This window comes from Eschrichtius robustus, chromosome 21, assembly GCF_028021215.1.
Source record: "Eschrichtius robustus isolate mEscRob2 chromosome 21, mEscRob2.pri, whole genome shotgun sequence".
Lineage (NCBI taxonomy): Eukaryota > Metazoa > Chordata > Mammalia > Artiodactyla > Eschrichtiidae > Eschrichtius > Eschrichtius robustus.
The window spans coordinates 13,982,554-14,009,685 of NC_090844.1; the positions used below are offsets into that span (position 1 = coordinate 13,982,554).

General features: G+C 39.7%; 1 protein-coding gene across 7 annotated transcripts in view; it reads left to right on the plus strand.

Moving 5' to 3' along the window:
• Positions 1–27,132, plus strand: part of SNX25 (sorting nexin 25) — a 113,065-nt gene that overhangs the window by 20,168 nt on the left and 65,765 nt on the right. For all 7 annotated transcript variants that reach the window (XM_068532294.1, XM_068532290.1, XM_068532291.1 and 4 more), the window contains exons 2-5: positions 6,489–6,573; positions 10,746–10,962; positions 15,419–15,591; positions 16,713–16,899. In XM_068532294.1, the coding sequence (XP_068388395.1) occupies positions 6,489–6,573; positions 10,746–10,962; positions 15,419–15,591; positions 16,713–16,899 (662 nt within the window). The remainder of the gene's footprint in view (positions 1–6,488; positions 6,574–10,745; positions 10,963–15,418; positions 15,592–16,712; positions 16,900–27,132) is intronic.

Genomic DNA, 27,132 nt, shown 5'->3' on the forward strand with positions numbered 1-27,132 from the left:
GGGAAGCCTGACATGGTGCTCAGAACCTTCACTCTAGTGGGTGGACTTCTGTGGTATAAGTGTTCTCCAGTTTGTGAGTGACCCACCCAGCGGTTATGGGATTTGATTTTATTGTGATTGCGCCCCTCCTACCGTCTCATTGCGGCTTCTCCTTTGTCTTTGGATGTGGGGTATCTTTTTTGTTGAGTTCCAGTGTCTTCCTGTCGATGACTGTTCAGCAGTTGTGATTCTGGTGCTCTCGCAAGAGGAAGTGAGTGCACATCCTTTTACTCTGCCATCTTGAACCAATCCATGGTTAAACATTATAAAGCACAATCCAGGAAACTGATTCTGATCAAACCAGGTTTTGTTTGAATACTTAAAAACTTCACCAGTGATAGAAAGTGTAAAGGCACAATATGCAATAGAACATCTCCAGGAAATGGACACGTTGCTCTCTGGAAAGTACAGCCTCAAAAGCAAAAATGCTTCAGGAACACTATGTTCTATTATGTAGTGTCTTAACTTTGGTGACTTAACTTTCAACCCTTCTCTCTTGCTTTCGTTTCCACTATACCTTTCCCTTCAGAAAACCAAGAAATCAGCTGTTAAACCAACCAGCTGATTAGCCTCAACTTGTTGCAAGTTGATAACATTTTGAGTTTTAGTAGTGATAATAGCTGTACTTTGCTACTGTGTGCCAGGAATACTGCTAAATGTTTTCCATGAGCCAGCAATTACCGACTAGATGCCCAGCGTTCCAATGTGGCTCAGGATTTGGTCCAAACAGTGTAAGCCCACAGTGTTTGGAATAAAATGAATTACTTGGAGATATGATATAAAATTCTTGATTTCCATTTTTTGTTGAAAAGAATTGGGACCCCTAGCAATCCCCTTAACTCATTTATTTTCCTTGCCAGGCTCTTGTTGTCTTGTTTCTTTTTTGGACCCCTGATATTATTTTCTTTAATTCTCTGAGGTGTTATAAGCCCACTTGAGCTAGAGAGGGAGTGGCTGGGACAAGGACCTACCATTAGTAAGAAGTACTGTTGGACTTGGGAGCCCTCATAACTCCTCACGGTGGCCACTCAGCTTCCATTCTGACATGACTGTTGTCATTCATGTCACAGCCTTTCGTCAGGGTCTTAGTCAAGTCAGATGGCCTTTCCAGTTTCTCAGTCCCTTCCTATCTTCCTGAGAAGGGATATGTGTGGGTCCTTCGTTTCTTTGGTTTTGATTAAATTATTTTTTGAGGAGGAGGCAGAATATGGTTGGTTTGAAAGGAGCCATGGTTTTGAGAATAACATAGTTATTAGTCATGAGATCCCAGTAGACTGTCAGATGCTGAAAATACTTGGAAAGACTCGGCCACGTGACAACTCCATGTGGATAATGATGATTGGGGGTTTGTGTTTGTTTTCCTAACATAAGTCACTCTTTCAGTAGCTTTACAGGAAATTATACCCATCACTCCTTCAATTGCTTTTCTTTTTAAAATAAACCAAAATAAATAATTTTTTTTTTTTTTGTAGAAGTATATAGCAAAGGAGAGAAACACTTGTTTATTTGAGTAGCTCAGGTAATAGGCATGAAAGGAATTACCAGTCATGGACTGGCTGTTCTAGCCCCATCTCTGCTCCCACAGGAAGGAACACAGTAAGCAATGTCATCCTTGTAAACAATGGAAAATGAGGTGTATGTCTCAGCTGGATTCCAGATCATTCCTGGTTGTCTAGTTGCTAATGGTATCAGAGTACCCAGGTCTCTCCACATGGATTCTCTCCGAATGTTGTTCCCTCAGGAGAGGGTGTCTTTACTCTGACATAAAGACAATTTGAGTGTATTATGGCTGTAGACTAACAGCTGACATTCAGGAGTAAACAGAAAGCTGATATGTACTCAGGAAAGGGTTTGTTGATATCGCATCTATTCCTTGATGCTGAGAATCATATATCAGAGAAGAGCTTTCAGGTTTTGCCCTGTCTTTGGAAAACGTTTTCTTTTTTTCTTTTTAATAAGTTTATTTATTTATTTATTTATGGCTGCATTGGGTCTTTGGTTTTTATTTATTTATTTATTTATTTATTTATTTATTGGCTGTGTTGGGTCTTCATTGCTGCGTGCGGGCTTTCTCTAGTTGTGGCGAGCGGTGGTGCACAGGCTTCTCTTGTTGTGGAGCATGGGCTCTAGGCACGCGGGATTCAGTAGTTGTGGCTCGCGGGCTCTAGAGTGCAGGCTCAGTAGTTGTGGCTCACGGGCTTAGTTGTTCTGCGGCACGTGGAATCTTCCCGGACCAGGGCTCCAACGTGTGTCCCCTGCATTGGCAGTGGATTCTTAACCACTGCGCCACCAGGGAAGCCCGGAAAACGTTTTCAAAATGAGCAATTATATGTTGAGGCTGCTCACTTTCTCTCCCCAGGGAACTCACTGAGTGATTAAAAGTGATCTTGACAAGTTGGTTCTAAGCTAGGTTTAATTCTTAAAATGAAGACGGGTTTCATTTATTTTAATTAAGTAAAAAATAAGGTGTATTTTTTTACATGACAAGTGTTCTGGTTCACCAAACTCCCATCTATCTTAATATTGGGATATGGATGCCAAACATCACATGAGGGCGGATTGCTCAGACTGCACTCGAAGTCCTCAGTTCTGGATCGGGTAGTGAAGACTTCTGTCCCTTACCCTTTGTGACAGAGAGAAAAGGACGCACATTTTTCTCTCACCTTTCCTAAAACCAGCATTATTAGGAAAGTGATTGTCAGGAAGAGGCAGGCTTTCCCTGAGGAATGGGAGGGACCTGCGCAGTGCAGAGAGGGAGGTTAGCATTCGCTGTAACATCTTTTGGGGAAGTCTCTGCCGTGTGGAGTTCCTTTTTTCAAACCTATAAATGGAAGGAGAATGAAGACAGGTTTTGCTCCACTGCCCTCTGGGCCACAGGAATGCACATGTGCCTCTGTTTTAGTGCCGGCCTTCTCCCCTTCTTTCCCTTCCTCCCCTCCTTTCTCTCTTTCTCCACCTCGGGATAATGATTAATTAGTGAATTCCATCTCTGTGATCTGAAAGAAAAGGAGTATGTAGTGACTAATCTACACTCACGTAGTAGTTTAGTCATGAGGAGATTCTGGCTCCGTAAATATTAAATCCTTAAAAAAGGAATTTCCATGCATGGTTACCCAGTTACTTTGGGCCCGTGATGTTTTCTTTTATCTTCCTGTTCTCCTTAATTACAGACTCGCCATCAGGCTGTGAGGATGGGACAGGGCTGAAGAACTTTTTTTTTTTTTCTTTCTATTAAGGGCCAGTGACCCCCTGGGGGATGGGGTGCAGGGAAATCCAAAACCAGTTTGGAAAACGAGATGGAAAAAGTAATAGCGCTTTTAGGTAAAGAGCCAACATAGAAAACGTTATTCTCATATAAGCTTTTTAAATTAAAGAGAGTAAAGGCCTAATTCAGGTACAGTGAGTAGTGACAAACATGTTTATTGTAGGTATTACATCTAAGTATGAAGCAGAGAGAGAAAAGAAATATGCAGACAGATGGCGAGAATTAGTAAAGCCCTAACTAGGGAGTGAAAGAAAAGATAAAAAGTAAGAAACTGTTTTGAAGGAAGTTGTAATGATAGATACAAGAGCTCACAATATGCTTAGGTATGCATGTGCTGTCGTATTCACACCTGCTTCTCTCCCAGCCCTTAAAGACAGTTTCCATTTTAAGAACCCCAATTCAGGAACTTCTCAATTAAGTGTTGTTTGGCTGTGGTTTCATCATCCGGTTAGTACTGTGCATGAAAACTGCCATACCTATGTTTGGGAAGCTGTAAGAGACTGCTGAAGACTTGAGAAGTTGTGATTAAAGTTATTTATCAGTATAGCACTCTAAAAGTATTAACTCAATTAAAATTTTGTCCCCAGTTCATAAGTTGTTGAAATATCTGCCTGATGTTCTAAAAAGCACTAGGATTTAAAAATTCTTCTCATCTCTTCAATTTTTTTCTTTCACGAACTAAAATTTTAAAAATTGCAGTAAAATGTACTGACCCCTTAATTTTATAGCAAGCTACTCAGAGACTAGAAAATGGTTTTAAACGCATGAGAGTATATTTCTTTTAGGAATAAAGTGGCTTTTGTCTATAGGATTATGTATGATTAAGGTTTTTTTTTTAAATGATTCCTTGGGAAAGTGTTGAACGTTATATGTTAATTTGTAGCATGAAGGGATTCTTGAGGCTTTTAAAAGTGTTTCAGCTAAGGAATCTCAAGACTATGGCATTTGGGACTTCCCTGGTGGCACAGTGGTTAAGAATCCGCCTGCCAGTGCAGGGGACAGAGGTTGGAGCCCTGGTCCGGGAAGATCCCACATGCTGCGGAGCAACTAAGCCTGTGCGCTACATTACTGAGCCTGCACTCTAAAGCCCGCAGGCCACAACTACTGAGCCCGCGTGCTACGACTACTGAAGCCCACGCACCTAGAGCCCGTGCTCCGCAACAAGAGAAGCCACCGCAATGAGAAGCCCACGCACTGCAACGAAGAGTAGCCCCCGCTCGCTGCAACTAGAGAAAGCCCGCGTGCAGCAACGAAGACCCAATGCAGCCAAAAATAAATAAATAAGTAAATTTATTAAAAAAGACTATGGCTTTTGTTTTTTAATAACAGTGATCACAAAAATGGATGATACTCTTGGCATTTGACCCATGGGTAGTGTGAAACTAAGCCAAGGACTAGAAATTCTCTGCTCATGGGCGGGTGGTCCAGGGCCATGGGGTTGATTGCAGCTGTGTTGGGGTGGCCTGCCCGAGAACAAAGGGGTTTCCTCATGCTCATTTACTGGATGAAGGTGATGCTAACATGAGCCATTTAGATCTCCTGAGTGACTGTGGTGGTGCTAGTAAAGCGCTTGTAATATTTCCCATGCCTAAAGAAGTACTCTACGTTCCACTACTAGTAGCTTTTTTTTATGCTCGGAAACCAATAAGTGGCCCAATTACATTATACATGCTTTTGATCACTTTGGTATGTGATCAATTAAAAGTTTTCCTCTTTAATGTCGTCTTACTAGCCAGATAGTGGGATTTAAATCTGGTACATTGCCTCTCTCTGTTATTGTTTTTTGTTTTTGCCAGCTAGTATCTTTTTATAACTAAAAATTTTAAATTTACTGTTACACAGACATATATGGAGGAAGAAGTTAAAATCCTATGCCTCTGCCTATTAAAGGAAACCACTTTTAATAGTTTAGCATATGTGCTTCCAAACATTTTCCATCATGGAAAACTTCCCATGAAGGCATATGTATCCCTAATTCATTCCTTTTAAGGGTTGCATTATATTGTAAAATATGAGCATATCATAATTTAACTCTTTGGCTATTGATATACACTTGGGTTATTTCCAATTTTTTGCCTTTATAATCAATATAGCAGTGAAATTCTTGGTACGTATACTTTTTTGCAATGTGGAGGTATTTTATGCTGGCTAGATTCCTAGGAGTGGAATTGCTGAGTGAAGATAGTGCATTTAAAATTTTGACACGTGGCTCAGTTTTCTTAAAAGCTTGTAGAAATGGACATTTCCCCCAACAATGTATGAAAATGACCATTTCCACATATCTTTGCCAACATTAGATATGATGACTCTTTGCCCCTGTCTTGGCAGTCTGATGGTATCTCATTGCTCTGATTTGCATTTCTCTAATTGAAAAGGAGTTTGCATATTTTTTTCATGAATTGATTGGTGTTTATATTTTATGATTGCCCTGTCAATTTCTTTGCTTGGTTTTCTTTTGAGTTATTTTTCTTGTCTTAGGATCTCTGTATATAGGAAATAATAGTCCTTTGTTATACATGTTGCAGATATTATCTGTCAGTTATATTTTATAGTTAGTTATCTTTTGTCAAACAGGAATCTTATATTTTATATAGTCATATTTGTCAGGGTTTTTTTCCCCTTATAACTCTTATATTTTGTGTCTTGTTTTAGAGAAACCTTCTCCATCCCAGGATTAAACACAGCGTCTCCCTTGTTTCCTTTAAATGCTTTTTTAGTTAAAAAAAATATTTAGCGTTTTAATCACTTTGGAGTTATTTATATATGAAGTGTGGGATAAGACTCTAATCTTTTTTGCCACATGACTATCAAATTGTCCCAACACCACTTATTGAATAGTCTGTTTTCCTCACAGATTTCAAATTCTCATTATGTTCTTAATTCTCATATATATATGTATCTATATGTAGGTGTTTTTGTACTTTCTACCATTCGGTTGATTTGTTTATTCCTACACTGATATCATACTGTTTTGATATCTGGTAGGGAAAATCCTTCCTTAATTCTTCTTTTTCAAAAATTTCTTAACCTTAAGCATTTATTTACTTTTCCAGAAGACCTTTATAATCTGTTAAGCAATATTTTAATGCCTGTTTAAATGGTTTTTCATACCTTTGTTTTTATTTTTATGTATGATTTATTCATTCAGTAATATGCATCTTTTCTTCTTCTTCTTCCATTTCAGAGTCCTGTGTATGGAAACTCAAACGAGTCAGTTCAGTCTAGAAGGGTAGTCATTTCTCATAACATGGACAAAGCTCTGAAAGAAGGTAAGGATTAAGTTAGGATATATAATTACCATGGGAAGCAATTCATTATGTTCTAAAAGGAAAATAGTAATTCCTAGCAAATTTATCTATCCTTGTCTACATGTTGCATTTGAATTTTTTCTTCATGAATTTTTACTTGAAGACTTAATAAATACATCCATATTTTAGTTAAAGGGATGGGATCTAAACATTGATTAAGTAGGAATTTGCAGGTCACATGAAACTAGCCAGCTAAGTGGAGCTAGTTCCAGGATAGGAAGCAAGGATCTGCTCTCTGTTACCTAAAGTAGGTATCAGGAAACTTTGTTTCTTTTAGATATAACCTAGAGAAGGTGTGTTGGGGATAAATACACTCAGGCTCGCTCATGGACAAACCAGTTAACCAAATTAAGGGATATCAGTCAACCTTATAAAAGAATGAAGGACATTCACGTGAAACTTGTATTAAGGATGATTGGAAAGGGGATTGTGGCGGGTACAATATTATATGTCTAGAAATGGGGACAAGTAAGTGTAATTACAAATATTAAAGTTTAAAAGAGAATAATATATTTTGATCAAATTAAAGTTTAAAAAGATATTTTAAAAATTAAATTTCTAAAAACTGATAATTTCAGTTATATGTACAGAAAAAAATGTCTGAGGTTTTTCAGATGAAAATACATGGTGTTAAATATGAAGTTAGGAGAGAACTGGCAGCTATACCAGACACCCTTAAAAGGCTTTCTCCTGAAGTTACATTTCCTAGAAAACTGACAGAAGATAGACTTTTAAAAATCTTTTTGACTTACTATTAAATCTCACTAGATCTATAGCCTAATTTTCACTAGGCTCCCCTGAATTATCTCACTAATGTGGGCCAGAGAATTTAATTCAGTAATTATCGCGTACCTGCTGTTTGCTCAGTAGACTTGGACTACTCTAAGTAGACAGACTGCTTAGACTGTCCAAGGATTAGATGCTGACACAGCGGAAGCAGAGCTAGTACCTCAAAGAGCATGACTTCCCCCTCCCCATAGGCTCAACTTATCTTGTTCATGACTCACTCTTTCTTCCTTCCTTCCTTCCTTTCTTTCTTTTCCTTCCTTCCTTCCTTCTTTCCTTCCCTTCCTTCCCTTCCTTCCCTTTCTTCCCTTCCCTCCCTTCCTTCCCTTCCCTCCCTTCCTTCCCTTCCCTCCCTTTCCTCCCTTCCTTCCCTTCCCTCCCTTCCCTCCCTCCCTCTCCCCCTCCCCTCCTTCCCCTCTCTCTTTCTTTCTTGCTGCGTTGGGTCTTCGTAGCTGCACGCGGGCTTTCTGTAGTTGCGGTGAGCGGGGGCTACTCTTCGTTGCGGTGTGCGGGCTTCTCATTGCGGTGGCTTCTCTTGTTGTGGAGCATGGGCTCTAGGCGCGTGGGCTTTGGTAGTTGTAGCACGTGGGCTCAGTAGTTGTGGCTCGCGGGCTGTAGAGCTCAGGCTCAGTAGTTGTGGTGCACGGGCTTAGTTGCTCCGCGCATGTGGGATCTTCCCGGACCAGGGCCCGAACCCGTGTCCCCTGCATTGGCAGGTGGATTCTTTTTTTTTTTTTTTTTAATTATGCTATCACAGTGGTCTTTATTTATTTATTTTTATTTTTATTTATGGCTGTGTTGGGTCTTCGTCTCTGTGCCAGGGTTTTCTCTAGTTGTGGCAAGCAGGGACCACTCTTCATCGTGGTGCGCGGGCCTCTCACTATCGCGGCCTCTCGTTGCAGAGCACAGGCTCTAGACGCGCAGGCTCAGTAATTGTGGCTTACGGGCCTAGTTGCTCTGCGGCATGTGGGATCTTCCCAGACCAGGGCTCGAACCCGTGTCCCCTGCATTGGCAGGCAGATTCTCAACCACTGCGCCACCAGGGAAGCCCCCTGGCAGGTGGATTCTTAACCACTGCGCCACCAGGGAAGTCCCTCATTCATGACTCTTTACCTAGTGATATGAAATATCCGTCCATTTTTGTTGAATGAATGAATAGATCAACCAGTGACATAACCTAATAACCCCAAAATCTTCCCAGAAGATGACTTTCCTTTTGCACACAGAGAGTAATTATTAATTGCATTTTTGAAAACTTTGTACACTGTAAAGGGCCATCTATATATCAGTGAAATTGTTGTTCTTATCATTATCGTTGGGGCAGTTCCTGGTGGAATGAGGACTGTTTCTTTGTGCCAGGGGACTCAGGTCATGGACATTTACAACCTGCGGGGCTCTACCTCTTGGGCATGGAAGATTGCACCCTGAGTTATCCTGGGGAGAAGGCAGAGATGGAAAATGGCTGCCTCGGAGCTTCTCTCTCATACTATTTACTTAGGTTGAGTCATTCCTTGTTCTGAACATTTATAGATAGAGACTTACCTAGCATCACATTTTCTAGACTAAATGGTAGCTTTTTAACTGGTCTCTTCACCTCTAGTAATTCTCTACTTTGTTACCCTAAATCCTCTTTTCAGATTAATCTAACTAAAGCTGAAGTTCTAATCATGTTATTCCATTCTCTCTAATCTTCAGTGATTCCCTCTTACTGCTTATTTCTTTGAGAGCCGTCCTAGAAATTAGATGTATTTGAGTGATAATAGCATCTGGATTTTTGTTGGCTGTTTTGCCTTTAGAAGAAAATCTCTTTGCTTGGCAGTGAGAATAAGTGTTCTTTCACTTCTCACTGTGGTTTGTTACATTACTTATGCTTATTTCTTAATGAAGACCATAAAATGATTTTATGATCACGAATTTCTGTCTCCTTGAATTGACCTAAAAGGTATATTTAAAAACATGTTGTTCATATGTGTACTTGTGTAAGTGAGTGTATGTAGTTAGGTAATACGTACTTAGAATCATGGCTTTGTTTTATACTTTTTATATTTGTTATATTTTTATGATACTTAGTTTGAAGAGGGGTGCTGATGAGCTATTGATGGAAGATATGCCTGTGGCTAACACATATCTCTATTACTGAGTACAGATTTTTGTCAGTATTTATTTTTATCCATTTCTCACCAAAACCTATTATCAGAGGAGTATTTCAGATGTGTAATAATTAGAGTATGCAATGTGGTTAACAAATGTAGTGAGACATTATGTAGGTGAATATGCCCTTCACATAAATCTTTTAGCATGCTGAAAAGATCTTATTTTTAGAGATTAAGTCTCTTATAATTGCTCTTAATTTCCTGCTTTAATTTGAAATTAAATTTTAATGAAAGGAAAAATGCTTCTATTTTCCCAAACGTTTTGGTTTGCAGATTTATTTGCTACTAGCTAAAAATTCTTTGGCATGAAAACTTTGTTTGATACAAGAGTACGAGAGAAAGAATTGCACATGAACAAATTAGCAGTGTTTTATTGGCAAGGTGTGTGTCATCATGCTCTTGTTGCTTGGCATTGGGGTGCCCAGAAGGAGGGTAAAAGGATATAAAAGCCTGGAGGTCGTGTAATCCAGCCTACCATCTCAGGAAGTAATTTTTCCATGTCATCCTTGTCCATTAGATACTCAGCTTGTTTAAAAATTTCTTATGATGGAACATTCATCATCTAATATGGCAGCCTCTCGAATAGCTTTAATGGTTTTATTCAGTTCTTCCTTATGTTGAACAGAAAAAACAACTTCCTTGTGATTTCCACCCATTGGTCCTATTTGTACTGTCTAGAGCAATTTAAAATTAAAAAAAAAAAAATCAGAGAGTTTGGTACCAAGATAGAATATTTAAAGATTGGGCTATCTGAGAAAATCCAGTATCTATGGTCACCACACCCCCAAAATTCTAGTTAGATGAGACTCTCTCATTTTGAAAGGCTTCAGGAAAGAGTATGTCTTCCCTTGTTTTGTTTTCTACTCTCTTTAAATTTTAAACAGTGAGGGGCTTCCCTGGCGGTCCAGCGGTTAAGACTTTGCCTTCCAGTGCAGGGGGTGTGGGTTTGACCCCTGGTCGGAGAGCTAAGATCCCACATGCCTCTCGGCCAAAAAACCAAAACATAAAACAGAAGCAATATTGTAACAGATTCAATAAAGACTTAAAAAAAAATGGTCCACATCAAAAAAAAAAGTCCACATATTTTAGACAGTGACTACTAAATAGCAGGTGGCCAGCTTCCAGTAGAAAAGCCGTCTCAGTGTCTGCTGCTTTCACCCATGTTTGACGCGTCGCTTTGTCTCTTTCCGGTAGTGTTTGACTACAGTTACAGAGACTACATCCTGTCCTGGTATGGAAGCCTCAGCAGAGACGAGGGGCAGCTCTACCACCTGCTTTCCGAGGACTTCTGGGAAGTTGCCAGACAGCTGCGCCACAGGCTGAGCCACGTGGACGTGGTCAGAGTTGTCTGCAATGATGTCGTGAGAGCTTTACTCGCTCACTTCTGTGACCTGAAGGCGGCGAACGCCAGGTAACTGTTACAATGGGAACAACCTCCCCTTCACCTTCATTCCCAGTAAAATATTTTCCTTATTGAGAAAGTGGTTGAAGTCAAACAAAACTCTGGCATATTCATCCTCTTGCTGGCACTTGGCTGGAAATGTAGACATATTGGGGGGATAATTATGTTCTGATAGAGTAAATTAAAAAAAACTTTTTAATAGAAAACCACTTTATAGACTTGTTTGATTTTGTCAATAACTGAAACAGTGAAATGAATTTTATGGAGCCAGCAGCACTATCATGAATTTATTTAGACAGTATTAAGGGTACCTAGAAACAGAACATTTAAATATAGTGCTTTACACTCTGAAGAGTGTCAGTGAGTTTTCAGTTTTCAGGAAAGTTTAAATGAAGTTCATTTTTGTGTGTGTGAGAGTCCTGTGTTAAGAGCTCTGTTGCATCACAATATCCTGAAAATTGATTTTTAAAAGGAACTCAGTGTTGGAGCATGTGGGCTGTAATTAGAGAAGATCTTTCAGTGTGAAAATTGCTAATATTTAGGCTTGTTAGCCTTTTGTTCTGTTACACGGGAAGGGTTTGTGCCTGTGAGGTGACTCTGCCTATGGAAGAAGACTTCAACAAGGCCTTTCTGTGCTCATAACAAATTCTTATTCTCTTAGGTTTGCTGACAGGATCTTAAGTGTTTGTCTTACTCTTGTGTGAGTGACAGTACGATGACTCATAGCACCTCTAACTGGGACATAAAAAGCAGTCTTATTGCAATAAGTAGCCTTCTGCCTGTTTGGATCTGGACTCAGTTGGAGTAGGAGCGGGCTCCCCACTGTTCCCGTGGCCTCTTCTCATTGATACCGCTCTGCCTCTACTGTTGGGACGAGAGAAAGTATTTGCAAAATACGTCAGGGGATGAGGAAGCAGAGGCGTCCTCGTCGGGCAGGTGGTAACTCGCATTCTTCTGAGAAGCCCTGTCTCGCGGCTCTGTCAGAAAGTACTCCCTTCCTGCCTGTGAGGTTGCTCTGGGGCCTGGCCGCCGAGGGCGGTGGGTCGTGCAGCAGCAGCTCTCTGTCCTTGGCTGTGCCGCCTCTTCCCACAAGTTGTCCTCTCTCCCCATGTCCGCCCGGCTCAGGTTCGTGCGGCCAGAATCCACAGGGCCGCCATATGCCTGTTCTTTTCCAGCTTGCTGCCCCCAATGTTTTTTGCAAACTTTAAAAATAAAACCAGGAATACATTTTATATTGTGATGCAGTTTCATCAAATAATGCTCAGTACCTGTGAAAACTTTGATATTTTTTGTTCTTTACCATTTTTTAAAAAAATGGCATTTGAGACTAAATTTTATTTTGTTCCTTGTGGGTCACAACCCACGGTTTGAAAAAATTCCTGTAGAGCTACGGTTTTCAGATTTCGTGGCCTCAGAGTCCCTCTACACTCATAAAAGTTATCAAGGACCTGAAAGAGCTTCTGTTTAAGCGGGTTAGAGCCGTGGTGTCCCAGGGCTGGCTTGTGCTGGGTGCGGGAGCGGACAGTGCACATCTGTCAACTCTGAGGTCAGTGATGATCGCCTTGTCGGTTTGTAATTGGCCATGGCGTGGGTATTTACACCTTGAGATCGGCAAATGCTACTAATCGGAGCTTTTTTCCCCCTTGGAGAGCCAGTTGTTGAACATTTACCAGCTCGACACTCATCCTATCTGTCAATACTTACCATATTAGATATTAAACTGAGACAGTCCGTACTTACCGTATTAGATATTAAACTGAGACATTTTTTAAGTGTAGGAATGCACAGTACATTTTCCACTTACCATCAGAGTGATGATGTCACTACACATCACGTAGCCTCTGGAAAACTCCACTACAACTTGGGAGAGTGAAAAAGACACATGGATGTTTTGTGTTACTATGAATATGGTTTTGACCTCACAGATCCCCTGAAAGTGTCTTGGGGACACACAGGAGCCTATATATAGACCACCCTTTGAAAACCATTGTTTTTAGAGAAAGTAACTTCCAATAAGGGGGTATGTGAACTTATAAGGAAAGCAGAGAAATAGGACTCTTGGGTTACCTCTGTGGAGTCTCAAAAGCTTAGCTTCTGCTTCCGAGTGTTCAGAATCCCACACAGCACCTAATTTGCTGTGATATATGCCTGGTGGATACTGTCAAAGATTTATTTGAATTCAGTGGAAGCTCATTTTAAAGTATTTAAATTATGGTTCAATAGAGGACCGTATTTTATTATTATTATTATTTTTTGGCCGCGCTGCTCGGCATGTGGGATCTTAGCCCCCCCAACCAGGGATGGAACCTGTGCCCCCCTGCATTGGAAGTGTGGAGTCCTAACCACTGGACCACCAGGGAAGTCCCTAGAGGACAGTATTTCAGATCATTGTTTTATTCCAGTTAGGAGACTGATGAATTTAGGTTTGGGAGAAGAGCAAGTGGTTAGAGAAATTTAGTGTTTTTATGATTATCTGATTTCAACATGAGAGTATATTTTTCATTGAGACATTTATTTACCAGCTTCTGAAATTACTGCTTTTGTGGATAATATAAAGGTATTGTGATGAGTAAGCATCAGAATAATAGAAACAGAGAATTGATTCCATTTTAGAAGCTCCTTTCCTGTGGAATTCTAGTTTTCTTGTGCCAAGGGTAGATTTAGGCTATGCCTAGGAGCTTCTAGTTGATGATTCTTATTAAAGGAAAAAAATCTACCGTTGTTCTCTGAGATTATGGATATTTGAAAAAGTGCCACTAGGTCACTGGTGTTTTGCATATAGATGATCGTGCCCTGGAGGTGAATGCTGGGGATCTAATATCTGATTGTGCATCACCTTCTACAAATCACACAGTGAGACTGGCAGAAACCTAGGTTCGATGGTTATCTCGATACTTGCCTGCCCCAGGTAAACAGTGCCCTCGCCCTGGTAATCGCTGTTGGTGTACAAGTTTCCACTGGCTGCAAAATGACTGTGGCAGCCAGGAAGAACCCGATTGAGTTGGCCACTCTCAGGCAAGAGAATAATAAATTGCATTAATAAAAGCAACACATCCTCTGGTTGACTGTTAGGCAATTGTGTGAGGTGGTTTTCCGGTCAGCCTGTATTTATTTCCCAGCTGACGTTCTGTTGGCTGCTTTAAGCCAATCCAGATCACACTTAAGTTTTGCCTCTGCTTCCTCTTCCTTTGCCCCATCTGTCTTGTTCCAGCATGTTTCAGGAAAATCTAAAAATGATTGTTTTTATGCTGTTACATCAATGGCATCTTTAATTTCACAGCCTCCTTTTTACAATCTGTGCATTTTGTTTACTGGTCAAGCATAGGCATGTTGTTTAAGGCACAAAATAATGCTTGTTTTCACATGTTTCTTCTGTATTTCTGAAATTTTTTTCCTTTTCACTTTAACAATCTCTGATTATGGTGTAGCGTTAAAGAGTCTGGACTTGAGAGTCAGACAGAACAGGACTTGAGAGTTATTTCTACCATTTATTACCTCTGTGGCTTTGGACTCTTCACATAATCATTCAGATCCTTAATAATCTCATCTATAAAATGGTGATGATGATACCTACTTCTCGATGTAGGTGGGAAGATTAAATAATACTGCACGTATGAACTGTATTGAAGGTTAATGTCCTTTTGCTCACTCAAGGCATGAGAACCCAGAGGCAAGTACTAGGAGTTGGAGTAAACAAGTGGCAGATCCACACTGACAGAAGGATGCTGCCGGGATCTGGTGACCCTGGTTTTTTTTTTTTTTTTAAAGTTTAATTTTTATTTATTTATTTATTTATTTATTTATTTATGGCTGTGTTGGGTCTTCGTTTCTGTGCGAGGGCTTTCTCTAGTTGTGGCAAGCGGGGGCCACTCTTCATCGCGGTGCGCGGGCCTCTGATTATCGCGGCCTCTCTTGTTGCGGAGCACAGGCTCCAGACGCGCAGGCTCAGTAGTTGTGGCTCACGGGCCTAGTTGCTCCGTGGCATGTGGGATCTTCCCAGACCAGGGCTCAAGCCCGTGCCCCCTGCATTGGCAGGCAGATTCTCAACCGCTGCGCCAACAGGGAAGCCCTGTTGACCCTGGTTTAATGCTTTGTTAGATTTTTTTTTTTTTGGAAAAATTAAGCTATAGATCACATTTAGGGAGAGAGCTAGGAGACTTAAAAATAATCTAGTTAAAGAGCTACTCACCCCTTTCTAGATTGTTGCTGTGACTTGGGAGTCGTGTATGAGGGTTGATGCTACTTAAGGTTGGAAATCCCGAAAAGCCATTCATTTGCATTTTTCCAGATTAGTCTGTGGTTGCGAAAATTATTGACTGTTGATATAGTCAAAGAGTGGGCATAGTTATTAAAACTGATGCGTTGCCCATTTGAAATATTTTTTTACCTAATGGTACATAACCAAACTGTTTCTAGAAACGTCTTTCCTTCCCTTTCCCTCTCTTCATGTATTTATTTTTTTCAGACATGAAGAACAGCCGAGGCCTTTTGTGTTGCATGCATTCTTGAGGAACTCAGATGATGAAGTAAGATTTCTACAAACGTGTTCTCGGGTTCTGGTGTTTTGTCTCCTCCCCTCAAAGGATGTCCAGTCTCTCAGCTTACGCATAATGCTCGCAGAAATTCTCACAGCAAAAGGTAGACTTTCATAAGTAATTGATATTACTAATGCGATACTTGTGCAAGCTAACGTGCTACATACGAGTGTGATAACACTTTATATGACACCTATGCAGACCTTGTATACTGTGGGACATACGGGAATTAAAGTATTTTCAAAAGGTCAGGTTTAAATGTCACTCAAAGAAGGCATCACTTGGCCCTACGTGATAAACAGATGTTTTATATAACATATTACCAAATACATAGTCCACTCTGTTGTTTATAATGGATAACCAGTCCTTATGCCCACCACAGTGTAGTATCCATTTGGGATAGATTTTGAGTTACCCAGGCCAGTTATGTGCTTTATGAAAGACTATCTATACTCAAACTCTAGTATGCATTTGCTTAAAATACCTTTGCTGCAGTATTCATTGACAATGCCTGTATGTAACTTAGAATAAATAAAAGAGGAACTGTACCACAAAATAATGTGATTATTAGAAAAAAAGTGTATCCAAGGAAATGCTTAGCTAGGATAAGAAAAAATGGAAGAAAATATCATCTAAGAGAAACTTTTCCTATCTCAGAATCTCAAACAAATAACGTTGTGTTTGATATGCCGTGATTTAATATCTCATTTATTATCTCAGTATTAACCAGCTGTACCCATTAGCTGATACAGCCAACCACAGAGAAAAGGGGAACTTTTTAACCTAAAGTTAGTAGGATGAATCTGTCATAGTGTCATTGACTTTTTTAACAACTTCCTCCCTGAGGTCTGTTCCACCAGTTGGGAGAATGTTAACTTTCATCTTTTGGCAGACAAAACATATTGAGCCTTATAAAAGAAATCAAAGGAAAAAAATGAATGTACTTAATTTTGATAGCTTTGCTAACAACTTGGGTTCCAAATGGCTTTCTTTCATTATTCTTTTACATGTAACTCATTTGTTAAAACGACCACTTGGTTGTAGCCATTAACTAGTAGCAAACCCAGAGGGATGGGTAGCTGTGTGTGGGTGTGTGTGTGTGTCTGTGGCCCATCTGGGTAGTTTTAAAATGTTTCCCAGATGTAGTTTCACTTATATAACATGAAAGCAATTCCTTTAAAGGAGAATACCCTTTTCAGTGGTGCTCTCTTCTCTGTCCCACAGTCTTAAAGCCAGTAGTGGAGTTACTTAGTAATCCAGATTACATTAACCAGATGTTGCTTGCCCAGTTGGAGCACAGAGAACAGATGAATGAACATCACAAGAGAGCCTACACCTATGCTCCCTCCTATGAAGAGTTCATCAAGCTTATTAACAGCAACTCTGATGTCGAGTTCTTGAAGCAACTAAGGTATTTGGTCTTTAATTATAGCATGACCGTGCTACTGATTATACTCCTCTACCTAGTTAGGTAAAAAAAAAAAAAATGTGGTTGTCAGGGAAGCAGAAATAAAGGAAGTCCATAAAACTTACTAACCAGTAATAGCAAAATTTATCCATCTTCTCCCTTGGCAGTGGAATTCGTTCAAAGTATCATGTTTTTCAAATAATTAGGTTATAATAGAAAACTGTTCAGTTGTTAGAACCTGCGTAACTGCTCAGATGCTTACCTTGGAAAAGCATTGGAAGGAAATACTGTTTTTTTGGGTTTTTCTTAAAGGATAATTTTTTTAAAATTTTTTATTTATTTATTTTTGGCTGCGTTGGGTCTTCGTTGCTGCACGCAGGCTTTCTCTAGTTGAGGAGAGCGGGGGCTACTCTTCGCTGCGGTGCGCGGGCTTCTTATTGCGGTGGCTTCTCTTGTTGCGGAGCACGGGCTCTAGGCGTGTGGGCTTCAGTAGTTGTGGCACACGGGCCTCAGTAGTTGTGGCTCGTGGGCTCTAGATCGCAGGCTCAATAGTTGTGGCGCACGGGCTTAGTTGCACCGCAGCATGTGGGATCTTCCCGGACCAGGGCTCAAATCCATGTCCCTTGCGTTGGCAGGTGGATTCTTAACCACTGCGCCACCAGGGAAGCCCAATGCTGTGTTTTTAAAATTACAATGTAGACCATTTGTGTTGATTTTCATTTTTCTTAGAAAATACAGAGGCCCAGGTTTGGGAATAAAGGGTTCTTGACTAATTGTTTTGAGAAAACACATTTGAAATATACCCCAGGAATCTAATTTATAGGGGAGTTCAGTCTCCTTTACAGTACTTGAGATATTTTTAGGGGTGAGTGTGTGTGTTTATTTTTAATTTTTAAAATACAGGTTATGCATATACAGTATGATTATATAGTATTGTGTAGTTTGTGGATTTTCTAGGCTTCTGTTTCTCTAGTTACCCTTCTGTTTTAGTGTCCCCAGACAAGCATGCATGGGAAAAAAGGAAACGCTGGCCTGTCAGTTTTGCTTCTGATAGGTAATTTTTGTAAGTCTCTGACGGAAAAGTAAAATATTGGCTGAAATTGGGTCTTTGCACTGTTTGAGGGCTTTGGACTTGCCACATTTGCCCCTGAACCAGGGTCAACATTAAAGTGAGTTATGCTGCTACATTTTCTAATCTGAATAATACACCCTCTAAGAAGCACACACTGTGGATGCGTCTGTGTTCTCGTAAACTGTGCTGTATCTTAATCTGGGTCCCACAAATGTATAATGATGGGTTCGATTGTATGACTTTGTTTACAAGTAATTTAATTCTTGTGAGATACAGTCTCTGAAGATTTTAATCATGTTTCTCTTTCCATTCATAATCTTGAATAGGCTATATGGTACTTATTTATTATAGATTTGTGATTATTTATGTCTGAATCTAGAAATTCCTTTTTCATAATTGTGACACTTGAGCTGATAGAGAACCCAAGAGCCAATATTCCAAGTTTGTTACCTGAGGCTTACAGGTCACATCTACTCAAAGATCATCCTTACTGTGGCTTCCTCTGACTCCTTTTAAAGTGTCATTCCACAGAAAGTGAAAGAGCCCACAATGTCAGACACCCTTGTTGCCTCCTCGTCGCCTTAAAATTCTCAACACAACAACACACACACACCAAGCTCTGGTTCTAGAGACGCTGTTCAAACTTATACTCTAATATTCCTCTGCCTGGTGCTTTTATAATATTGTTCCCAGATGTGCTGTGTGTGGTGTGACCAAGGTAATGTGATGACCACCCTCCATGGAATTACGATTTCCTCCTAAGACTGTTTATGAGCAGGTGATACCTCATGTTGATAAATTGTGGGTGCATTGAATTCCTCAGCATTTTCCCCTGCCAGACAGTCTCTCCACAATAAGGTCAGACATGGACCATTTGAAAACTCCAAGGAAGTTTAAGATAACAATCTAGAATCAGTAGTGGCAGATACTCAAGTGAATCAGTATTCATTCTTCTTCCAGACTTGTGGATGAGTGTTCTATTTTCTGAACCAAACAAAAGATTCCAGCACTGCACACATGGTGACATAGTTAATGGTGTAACAAAAAGACGCCAAAAGACATTTTTTGATCAGAACTAATTATTTTGAATGATCAGCTATTGGTACTCCAGCACCATCTGTCATTTTTTATCTGAGCACAGTTCCTGTATTATAAGATGAGTGGATCTTGGTAAGAATTAATGGTTTATCTTCTTTAAAATGTGCTAGCGAAAGTCTCCAGACTATTTGAAATACTATGACTGTCTTAATGTTGGCAGTTTGTCATCGAGTAGGTAAAGGAGTAGCTCAGCAAGAACTGCCTTTTAGAAAAACAGAAGCATGGTATCTACTGTCCCAGGACGATTGGACAGCCTGCTTTTGTCGCAGACGGAGTGTTATGGATTGCCCTCCCTGTGTGGCAGCAGATTACGCTAGAAGTGCTGCATAATCATTTTCCCCTTTCCCTCTCATATGTGGTGGAACAAAAACAGTATAGGCACTTAAATCCTTTTTGACATCACTTCCTCTCGATCTCATAAATAGGGCAACACTGAAGGGTAGCCCACTGGGGGTCCCACTGAAGCAGGCCCTCTGTTGAGCGCTGGGAGACTTAAGGGGAAGTAGAAAAGCTGAACTAAAGAATGACTATTTCAAAAATTGAGATATAAGTCACATACCATAGAATTCACAATTTTAAAGTGGACAGTTCCGTGGTTTTTAGTGTATTCAAAGGCCGTGCAACCATAACCACTAATTCCAGACTAGTTTCATCACCGTAAAAAGAAACCTCATACCCATTAGCAGTCATTTCCCATTCTTCTCCTCCCCCCAGCCCTTGGGAACCACTCATGTGCTTTCTGTCTCAGTAGATTTGCCTATTCTGGACATTTCATATAAATGGAATCATACAATATGTGTCCTTCTGTGTCTGGCTTCTTTCATTCAACATAATGTTTTCAAGGTTCATCCATGTTGTAGTATATATCAGTATTCCAGTTTTTTGGCTGAATACTATTCCATTGTATGAATATACCACATTTTGTTTATCCATTTATCAGTTAGTGGAAGATTTGGGTTGTTGCACTTTGAAGAATGCCTTTTGAATGATCATTGAGCATCTTCAGCAGTACTATCAGTGACTGCTGATAAATGAGACTAAAATTAAGTGTTGCAGGTTCCTAACCTCTTCCTCTCACCACCTCCCCTCACTCTAAATACCTGCCACCAACAAGCGGTGTTGGAGTACAGACACCAGGAAGGGGTGTTCATTTAGTGCATTATTCCTTTTCCACATATTGTCTTCTCTTTTGTGTCCTCCACCCTACTGTTAGAAACACCTTACTCTAGGTTTCAATGGGGAGAACACTTGGAGGTACTTTGGTGATTAGACAATCAAACTCTTAAAGTGCCTTGTCTATTAGAAGCACAAAGAATCCATTTTCATGTGTCTTTTTGATATAAGTATATGTATATATTTAATTAAGTGGATGTAATGACCTATTCTTCTGACCTCCATCCCTTTATAAGCTTTCAGTTCCTCATGTAAATCTTGGGAAGTATGTTGATAACTTCCTTTAGACAGGCTGCAAAATTCTCTTGTAACAAGGGGCATGAACTTCTTCAAAGAGTCAAATGTGCCTGGCAACATCAGCTCTGGGATCGTAATCCTGAAGAATGTATAGTCTCCTCAACACGCCTGGCAAAGAACCTTAGGAGAAAATACTGTGAAAGGCATTTTTGTCAGTGACAGATACACACGTCCAGAGTTGCTCTCTGTATACTTGGTTAAACAATGCATTGTCCTGGGGCATCTTTCCTGGACCTGTGACCACGAGACAGTTCCTTGGGCATTGCTTTATTGTGACATTTTAGGTAGTTCTCTTTGATGTGGCACTGGTATATCTTTTATCCTTGGGGTGGTTGTCCCTATCCGTTGTATCTGGGGCACAGACCTGAGGACTAATTTTTACTCCCTGCTTCTTGCACTAGAGAGGCTACCAGGAACAACTCTGTGATGGCAGAGATTGATCTTTTTGCTCAAAGAGTAGGTGATGCTGCATAGATTATCTTGTTACTTGGCTACTTACTGTTCATCTGATAAAAAAAAATTGCCCTCTCTTTAAGGGTCAGTTCTGCTCACTCGTATTGACCGGCAGAGTTGCTTTTTATCAGACTTCTGTCTAAAACCCACGTTGATGAGGCTTATCAGCCACATAGCACGAATGGAGCTGCTTTCTTCAATCATAGTCTCAACTCTTCTGTTGTTTTTCTGGTACAGTGAGAGTCCTCTGCCCTCTGACTTTATTAGGGTTTTAGGTCATTATCTTCAAACTGCTCTCCGTAAAATTTTGGGGTAGGCTGCATAAGCCAGGGAATGCGTCTTACTTAGACTAAGTGAAACCATCCACTTTTATTTTATACATATTTGGGAGTTAGATGAATATTTTCTAAAGGAAATAGTCATTCAGCTCTGCCAGGCTGGAGTGCATTAAAAATAAACAAACAACAACAACAACAAACCCTTAAAGGTGCTATTTGTAGTTCTGCAGTAGTTTGTTGTTTTCTCTGAGCGAGCATGAGATCTTTTCACAGTAGGATTATAAAGCTAGAAATGCGTCCTTCAGGTATACTAAGTTAGTGGGTTGTTTGTTTGTTTGTTTGTTTTAACATCTTTATTGGAGTATAATTGCGTTACATTGCTGTGTTAGTTTGTGCTGTATAACAAAGTGAGTCAGCTATACGTATACTTACACCCCCATATCCCCTCCCTCTTGTGTCTCCCTCCCACCCTTCCTATCCCACCCCTCTAGGTGGTCACAAAGCACCGAGCTGATCTCCCTGTGCTATGCGGCTGCTTCCCACTAGCTATCTATTTTACATTTGGTAGTGTATATATGTCCATGCCACTCTCTCACTTCGTCCCAGTTTACCCTTCCCCCGCCCTGTGTCCTTAAGTACACTCTCTACGTCTGCGTCTTTATTCCTGTCCTGCCCCTAGGTTCTTCAGAACCATTTTTTTTTTTTTTAGGTTCCATATGTATGTGTTAGCATACGGTATTTGTTTTTCTCTTTCTGACTTACTTCACTCTGTATGACAGACTCTAGGTCCATCCACCTCACTACAAAGAACTCAATTTCGTTCCTTTTTATGGCAGGGTAACATTCCATTGTATATATGTGCCACGTCTTCTTTATCCATTTGTCTGTCAATGGGCATTTAGGTTGCTTCCATGACCTGGCTATAATAAATAGTGCTGCAATGAACATTGGGGTGTACGTGTCTTTTTAAAAAAGTTTTCTCTGGGTATATGCCCAGTAGTGGAATTGCTATGTCATATGGTAGTTCTATTTTTATTTTTTCAAGGAACCTTCATACTGTTCTCCACAGTGGCTGTATCAATTTACATTCCCACCAACAGTGTAGGAGGGTTGCCTTTTCTGCACACCCTCTCCAGCATTTGTTGTTTGTAGATTTTTTTTAAAAAATTTATTTTATTTATTTATTTATTTATTTTTGGCTGCGTTGGGTCTTCGTTGCTGTGCACAGACTTCCTCTAGTTGTGGCGAGCGGGGGCTACTCTTCGTTGCTGTGCGTGGGCTTCTCATTGCGGTGGCTTCTCTTGTTGCGGAGCACGGTCTCTAGGCGGGTGGGCTTCAGTAGTTGTGGCACGCGGGCTCAGGAGTTGTGGCTCGCAGGCTCTAGAGCACAGGCTCAGTAGTTGCGGCACGTGGGCTTTGTTGCTCTACGGCACGTGGGATCTTCCCGGACTAGGGCTTGAACCCGTGTCCCCTGCATTGGCAGGCGGATTCTTAACCACTGTGCTCCCAGGGAAGCCCTGTTTGTAGATTTTTTGATGATGGCCATTCTGAGCAGTGTGAGCTGATACCTTATTGTAGTTTTGATTTGCATTTCTCTAATGATTGATGATGTTGAGCATCCCTTCATGGGTTTGTTGGCAATCTGTATATCTTCTTTGGAGAAATGTCGATTTAGGTCTTCTGCTCATTTTTGGATTGTGTTGTTTGTTTTTTTGATATTGAGCTGCATGAGCTGCTTGTATATTTTGGAGATTAATTCTTTGTCATTTGCTTCATTTGCAAATATTTCCTCGCATTCTGAGGGTTGTCTTTTCGTCTTGTTTATGGTTTCCTTTGCTGTGCAAAAGCTTTTAAGTTTCATTAGGTCCCATTTGTTTATTTTTGTTTTTATTTCCATTTCTCTAGGAGGTGGGTCAAAAAGGATCTTGCTGTGATTTATGTCATAGAGTGTTCTGCCTATGCTTTCCTTTAAGAGTTTTACAGTGTCTAGCCTTACATTTAGGTCTTTAATCCATTTTGAGTTTACTTTTGTGTGTGGTGTTAGGGAGTGTTCTAATTTCATTCTTTTACATGTAGCTATCCAGTTTTCCCAGCACCACTTATTGAAGAGGCTGTCTTTTCTCCACTGTATATTCTTGCCTCCTTTATCAAAGATAAGGTGACCATGTGCGTGGGTTTATCTCTGGGCTTTCTATCCTGTTCCATTGATCTATATTTCTGTTTTTGTGCCAGTCTGAAGACAGGAAGCCTGATCCCTCAGCTCCGTTTTTCTTTCTCAGGATTGCTTTAGCTATTCGGAGTCTTTTGTGTTTCAATACAAATTGTGAAATTTTTTGTTCTAGTTCTGTGAAAAATGCCATTGGTAGTTTGATAGGGATTACACTGAATCTGTAGGTTGCTTTGGGTAGTATAGTTGTTTTCATAATGTTGATTCTTCCAATCCAAGCACATGGTATATCTCTCCATCTGTTTGTATCATCTTTAATTTCTTTCATCAGTGTCTTGTAGTTTTCTGCATACAGGTCTTTTGTCTCCTTAAGTAGGTTTATTCCTAGGTATTTTATTCTTTTTGTTGCAGTGGTAAATGGGAGTGTTTCCTTAATTTCTCTTTCAGATTTTTCATCATTAGTGTATAGGAATGCAAGAGACTTCTGTGCATTAATTTTGTATCCTGCTGCTTTACCAAATTCATTGATTAGCTCTAATACTTTTCTGGTAGCATCTTTCGGATTCTCTATGTACAGTATCATGTCATCTGCAAACAGTGACAGTTTTTCTTCTTCTTTTCCTATTTGGGTTCCTTTCATTTCTTTTTCTTCTCTATTACTGTGGCTAAAACTTCAAAAACTATGTTGAATAATAGTGGTGAGAGTGGGCAGCCTTGTCTTGTTCCTGATCTTAGTGGAAATGGTTTCAGTTGTTCACCATTGAGAACAATGTTGGCTGTGGGTTTGTCATATATGGCCTTTATTATGTTGATGTAAGTTCCCTGTATGCCCACTTTCTGGAGGGTTTTTATCATAAATGGGTGTTGAATTTTGTCAAAAGCTTTTTCTGCATCTATTGAGATAATCATATGTTTTTTATTCTTCCATTTATTTATATGTTTTATCACATTGATTGATTTGTGTATATTGAAGAATCCTTGCATCCCTGGGATAAATCCCACTTGATCATGGTGTATGATCCTTTTAATGTGCTGTTGGATTCTGTTTGCTAGTGTTTTGTTCAGGATTTTTGCATCTATGTTCATCAGTGATATTGGCCTGTAGTTTTCTTTTTTTGTGACATCTTTGTCTGGTTTTGGTATCAGGGTGATGGTGGCCTCGTAGAATGAGTTTGGGAGTGTTCCTCCCTCTGCTATATTTTGGAAGAGTTTGAGAAGGATAGGTGTTAGCTCTTCTGTAAATGTTTGATAGAATTCACCTGTGAAGCCGTCTGGTCCTGGGATTTTGTTTGTTGGAAGATTTTTAGTCACAGTTTCAATTTCAGTGCTTTTGATTGGTCTGTTTATATTTTCTATTTCTTCCTGGTTCAGTCTCGGAAGGTTGTGCTTTTCTAAGAATTTGTCCATTTCTTCCAGGTTGTCCATTTTATTGGCATATAGTTGCTTGTAGTAATCTCTCATGATCCTTTGTATTTCTGCAGTGTCAATTGTTATTTCTCCTTTTTCATTTCTAATTCTGTTGACTTGAGTCTTCTCCCTTATTTTCTTGATGAGTCTGGCTAATGGTTTATCAATTTTGTTTATCTTCTCAAAGAACTGACTTTTAGTTTTACTGATCTTTGCTATCGTTTCCTTCATTTCTTTGTCATTTATTTCTGATCTGATCTTTATGATTTCTTTCCTTCTGCTAGCTTTGGGTTTTTTTTTTTTGTTCTTCTTTCTCTAGTTGCTTTAGGTGTAAGGTTAGGTTGTTTATTTGAGGTGTTTCTTGTTTCTTGAGGTAGGATTGTATTGCTGTAAACTTCCCTCTTAAAACTGCTTTTGCTGCATGCCACAGGTTTTGGGTCGTTGTGTTTTCATTGTCATTTGTTTCTAGGTATTTTTTGATTTCCTCTTTGATTTCTTCAGTGATCTCTTGGTTATTGAGTAGTGTATTGTTTAGCCTCCATGTGTTTGTATTTTTTACAGATTTTTTTTCCTGTAATTGATATCTAGTCTCATAGCATTGCGGTCGGAAAAGATACTTGATACAATTTCAGTTTTCTTAAATTTACCAAGACTTGATTTGTGACCCAGGATATGATCTGTCCTGGAGAATGTTCCATGAGCATTTGAGAAGAAAGTGTATTCTGTTGTTTTTGGATGGAATGTCCTATAAATATCAATTAAGTCCATCTTGTTTAATGTGTCATTTAAAGCTTGTGTTTCCTTATTTATTTTCATTTTGGTTATCTGTCCGTTGGTGAAAGTGGGGTGTTAAAGTCCCCTACTATTATTGTGTTACTGTTGATTTCCCCTTTTATGGCTGTTAGCATTTGCCTTATGTATTGAGGTGCTCCTATGTTGGGTGCATAAATATTTACAATTGTCATATCTTCTTCTTGGATTGATCCCTTGATCATTATGTAGTGTCCTTCTTTGTCTCTTGTAATAGTCTTTATTTTAAAGTCTATTTTGTCTGATATGAGAATTGCTACTCCAGCTTTCTTTTGATTTCCATTTGCATGGAGTATCTTTTTCCATCCCCTCACTTTCAGTCTGTATGTGTCCCTAGGTCTGAAGTGGGTCTCTTGTAAACAGCATATATATGGTTCTTGTTTTTGTATCCATTCAGCGAGCCTGTGTCTTTTGGTTGGAGCATTTAATCCATTCACGTTTAAGGTAATTATCGATATGCATGTTCCTATTCCCATTTTCTTAATTGTTATGGGTTTGTTTTTGTAGGTCCTTTTCTTCTCTTGTGTTTCCCACTTAGAGAAGTTCCTTTAGCATTTGGTGTAGAGCTGGTTTGGTGGTGCTGAATTCTCTTAGCTTTTGCTTGTCTGTAAAGGTTTTAATTTCTCCGTTGAATCTGAATGAGGTCCTTGCTGGGTAGAGTAATCTTGGTTGTAGCTTTTTCCCTTTCATCACTTTAAATATGTCCTGCCACTCCCTTCTGGCTTGCAGAGTTTCTGCTGAAAGATCAGCTGTTAACCTTATGGGGATTCCCTTGTATGTTATTTGTTGCTTTTCCCTTCCTGCTTTCAGTATTTTTTCTTTGTATTTAACATTTGATAGCTTGATTAATATGTGTCTTGGCGTGTTTCTCCTTGAATTTATCCTTTTTGGGACTCTCTGTGCTTCCTGGAGTTGATTGACTATTTCCTTTCCCATATTAGGGAAGTTTCCAATTCTAATCTCTTCAAATATTTTCTCAGTCCCTTTCTGTTTCTCTTCTTCTTCTGGGACCCCTGTAATTTGAATGTTGGTGCATTTAATGTTGTCCCAGTGGTCTCTGAGACTGTCCTCAATTCTTTTCATTCTTTTTTCTTTATTCTGCTCTGCAGTAGTTATTTCCACTAATTTATCTTCCAGGTCACTTATCCGTTCTTCTGCCTCAGTTATTCTGCTATTGATTCCTTCTAGAGAATTTTTAATTTCATTAATTGTGTTGTTCTTCATTGTCTGTGTGCTCTTTAGTTCTTCTAGTTCCTTGTTAAACGTTTCTTGTATTTTCTCCATTCTATTTCCAAGATATTTGATCATCTTTACTATCATTACTCTGAATTTTTTTTCAGGTAGAGTGCCTGTTTCCTCTTCATTTGTTTGGTCTGCTCGGTTTTTACCTTGCTCCTTCATCTGGTGTGTATTACTCTGTCTTCTCATTTTGCTTAACTTACTGTGTTTGGGGTCTCCTTTTTGCATGCTGCAGGTTCGTA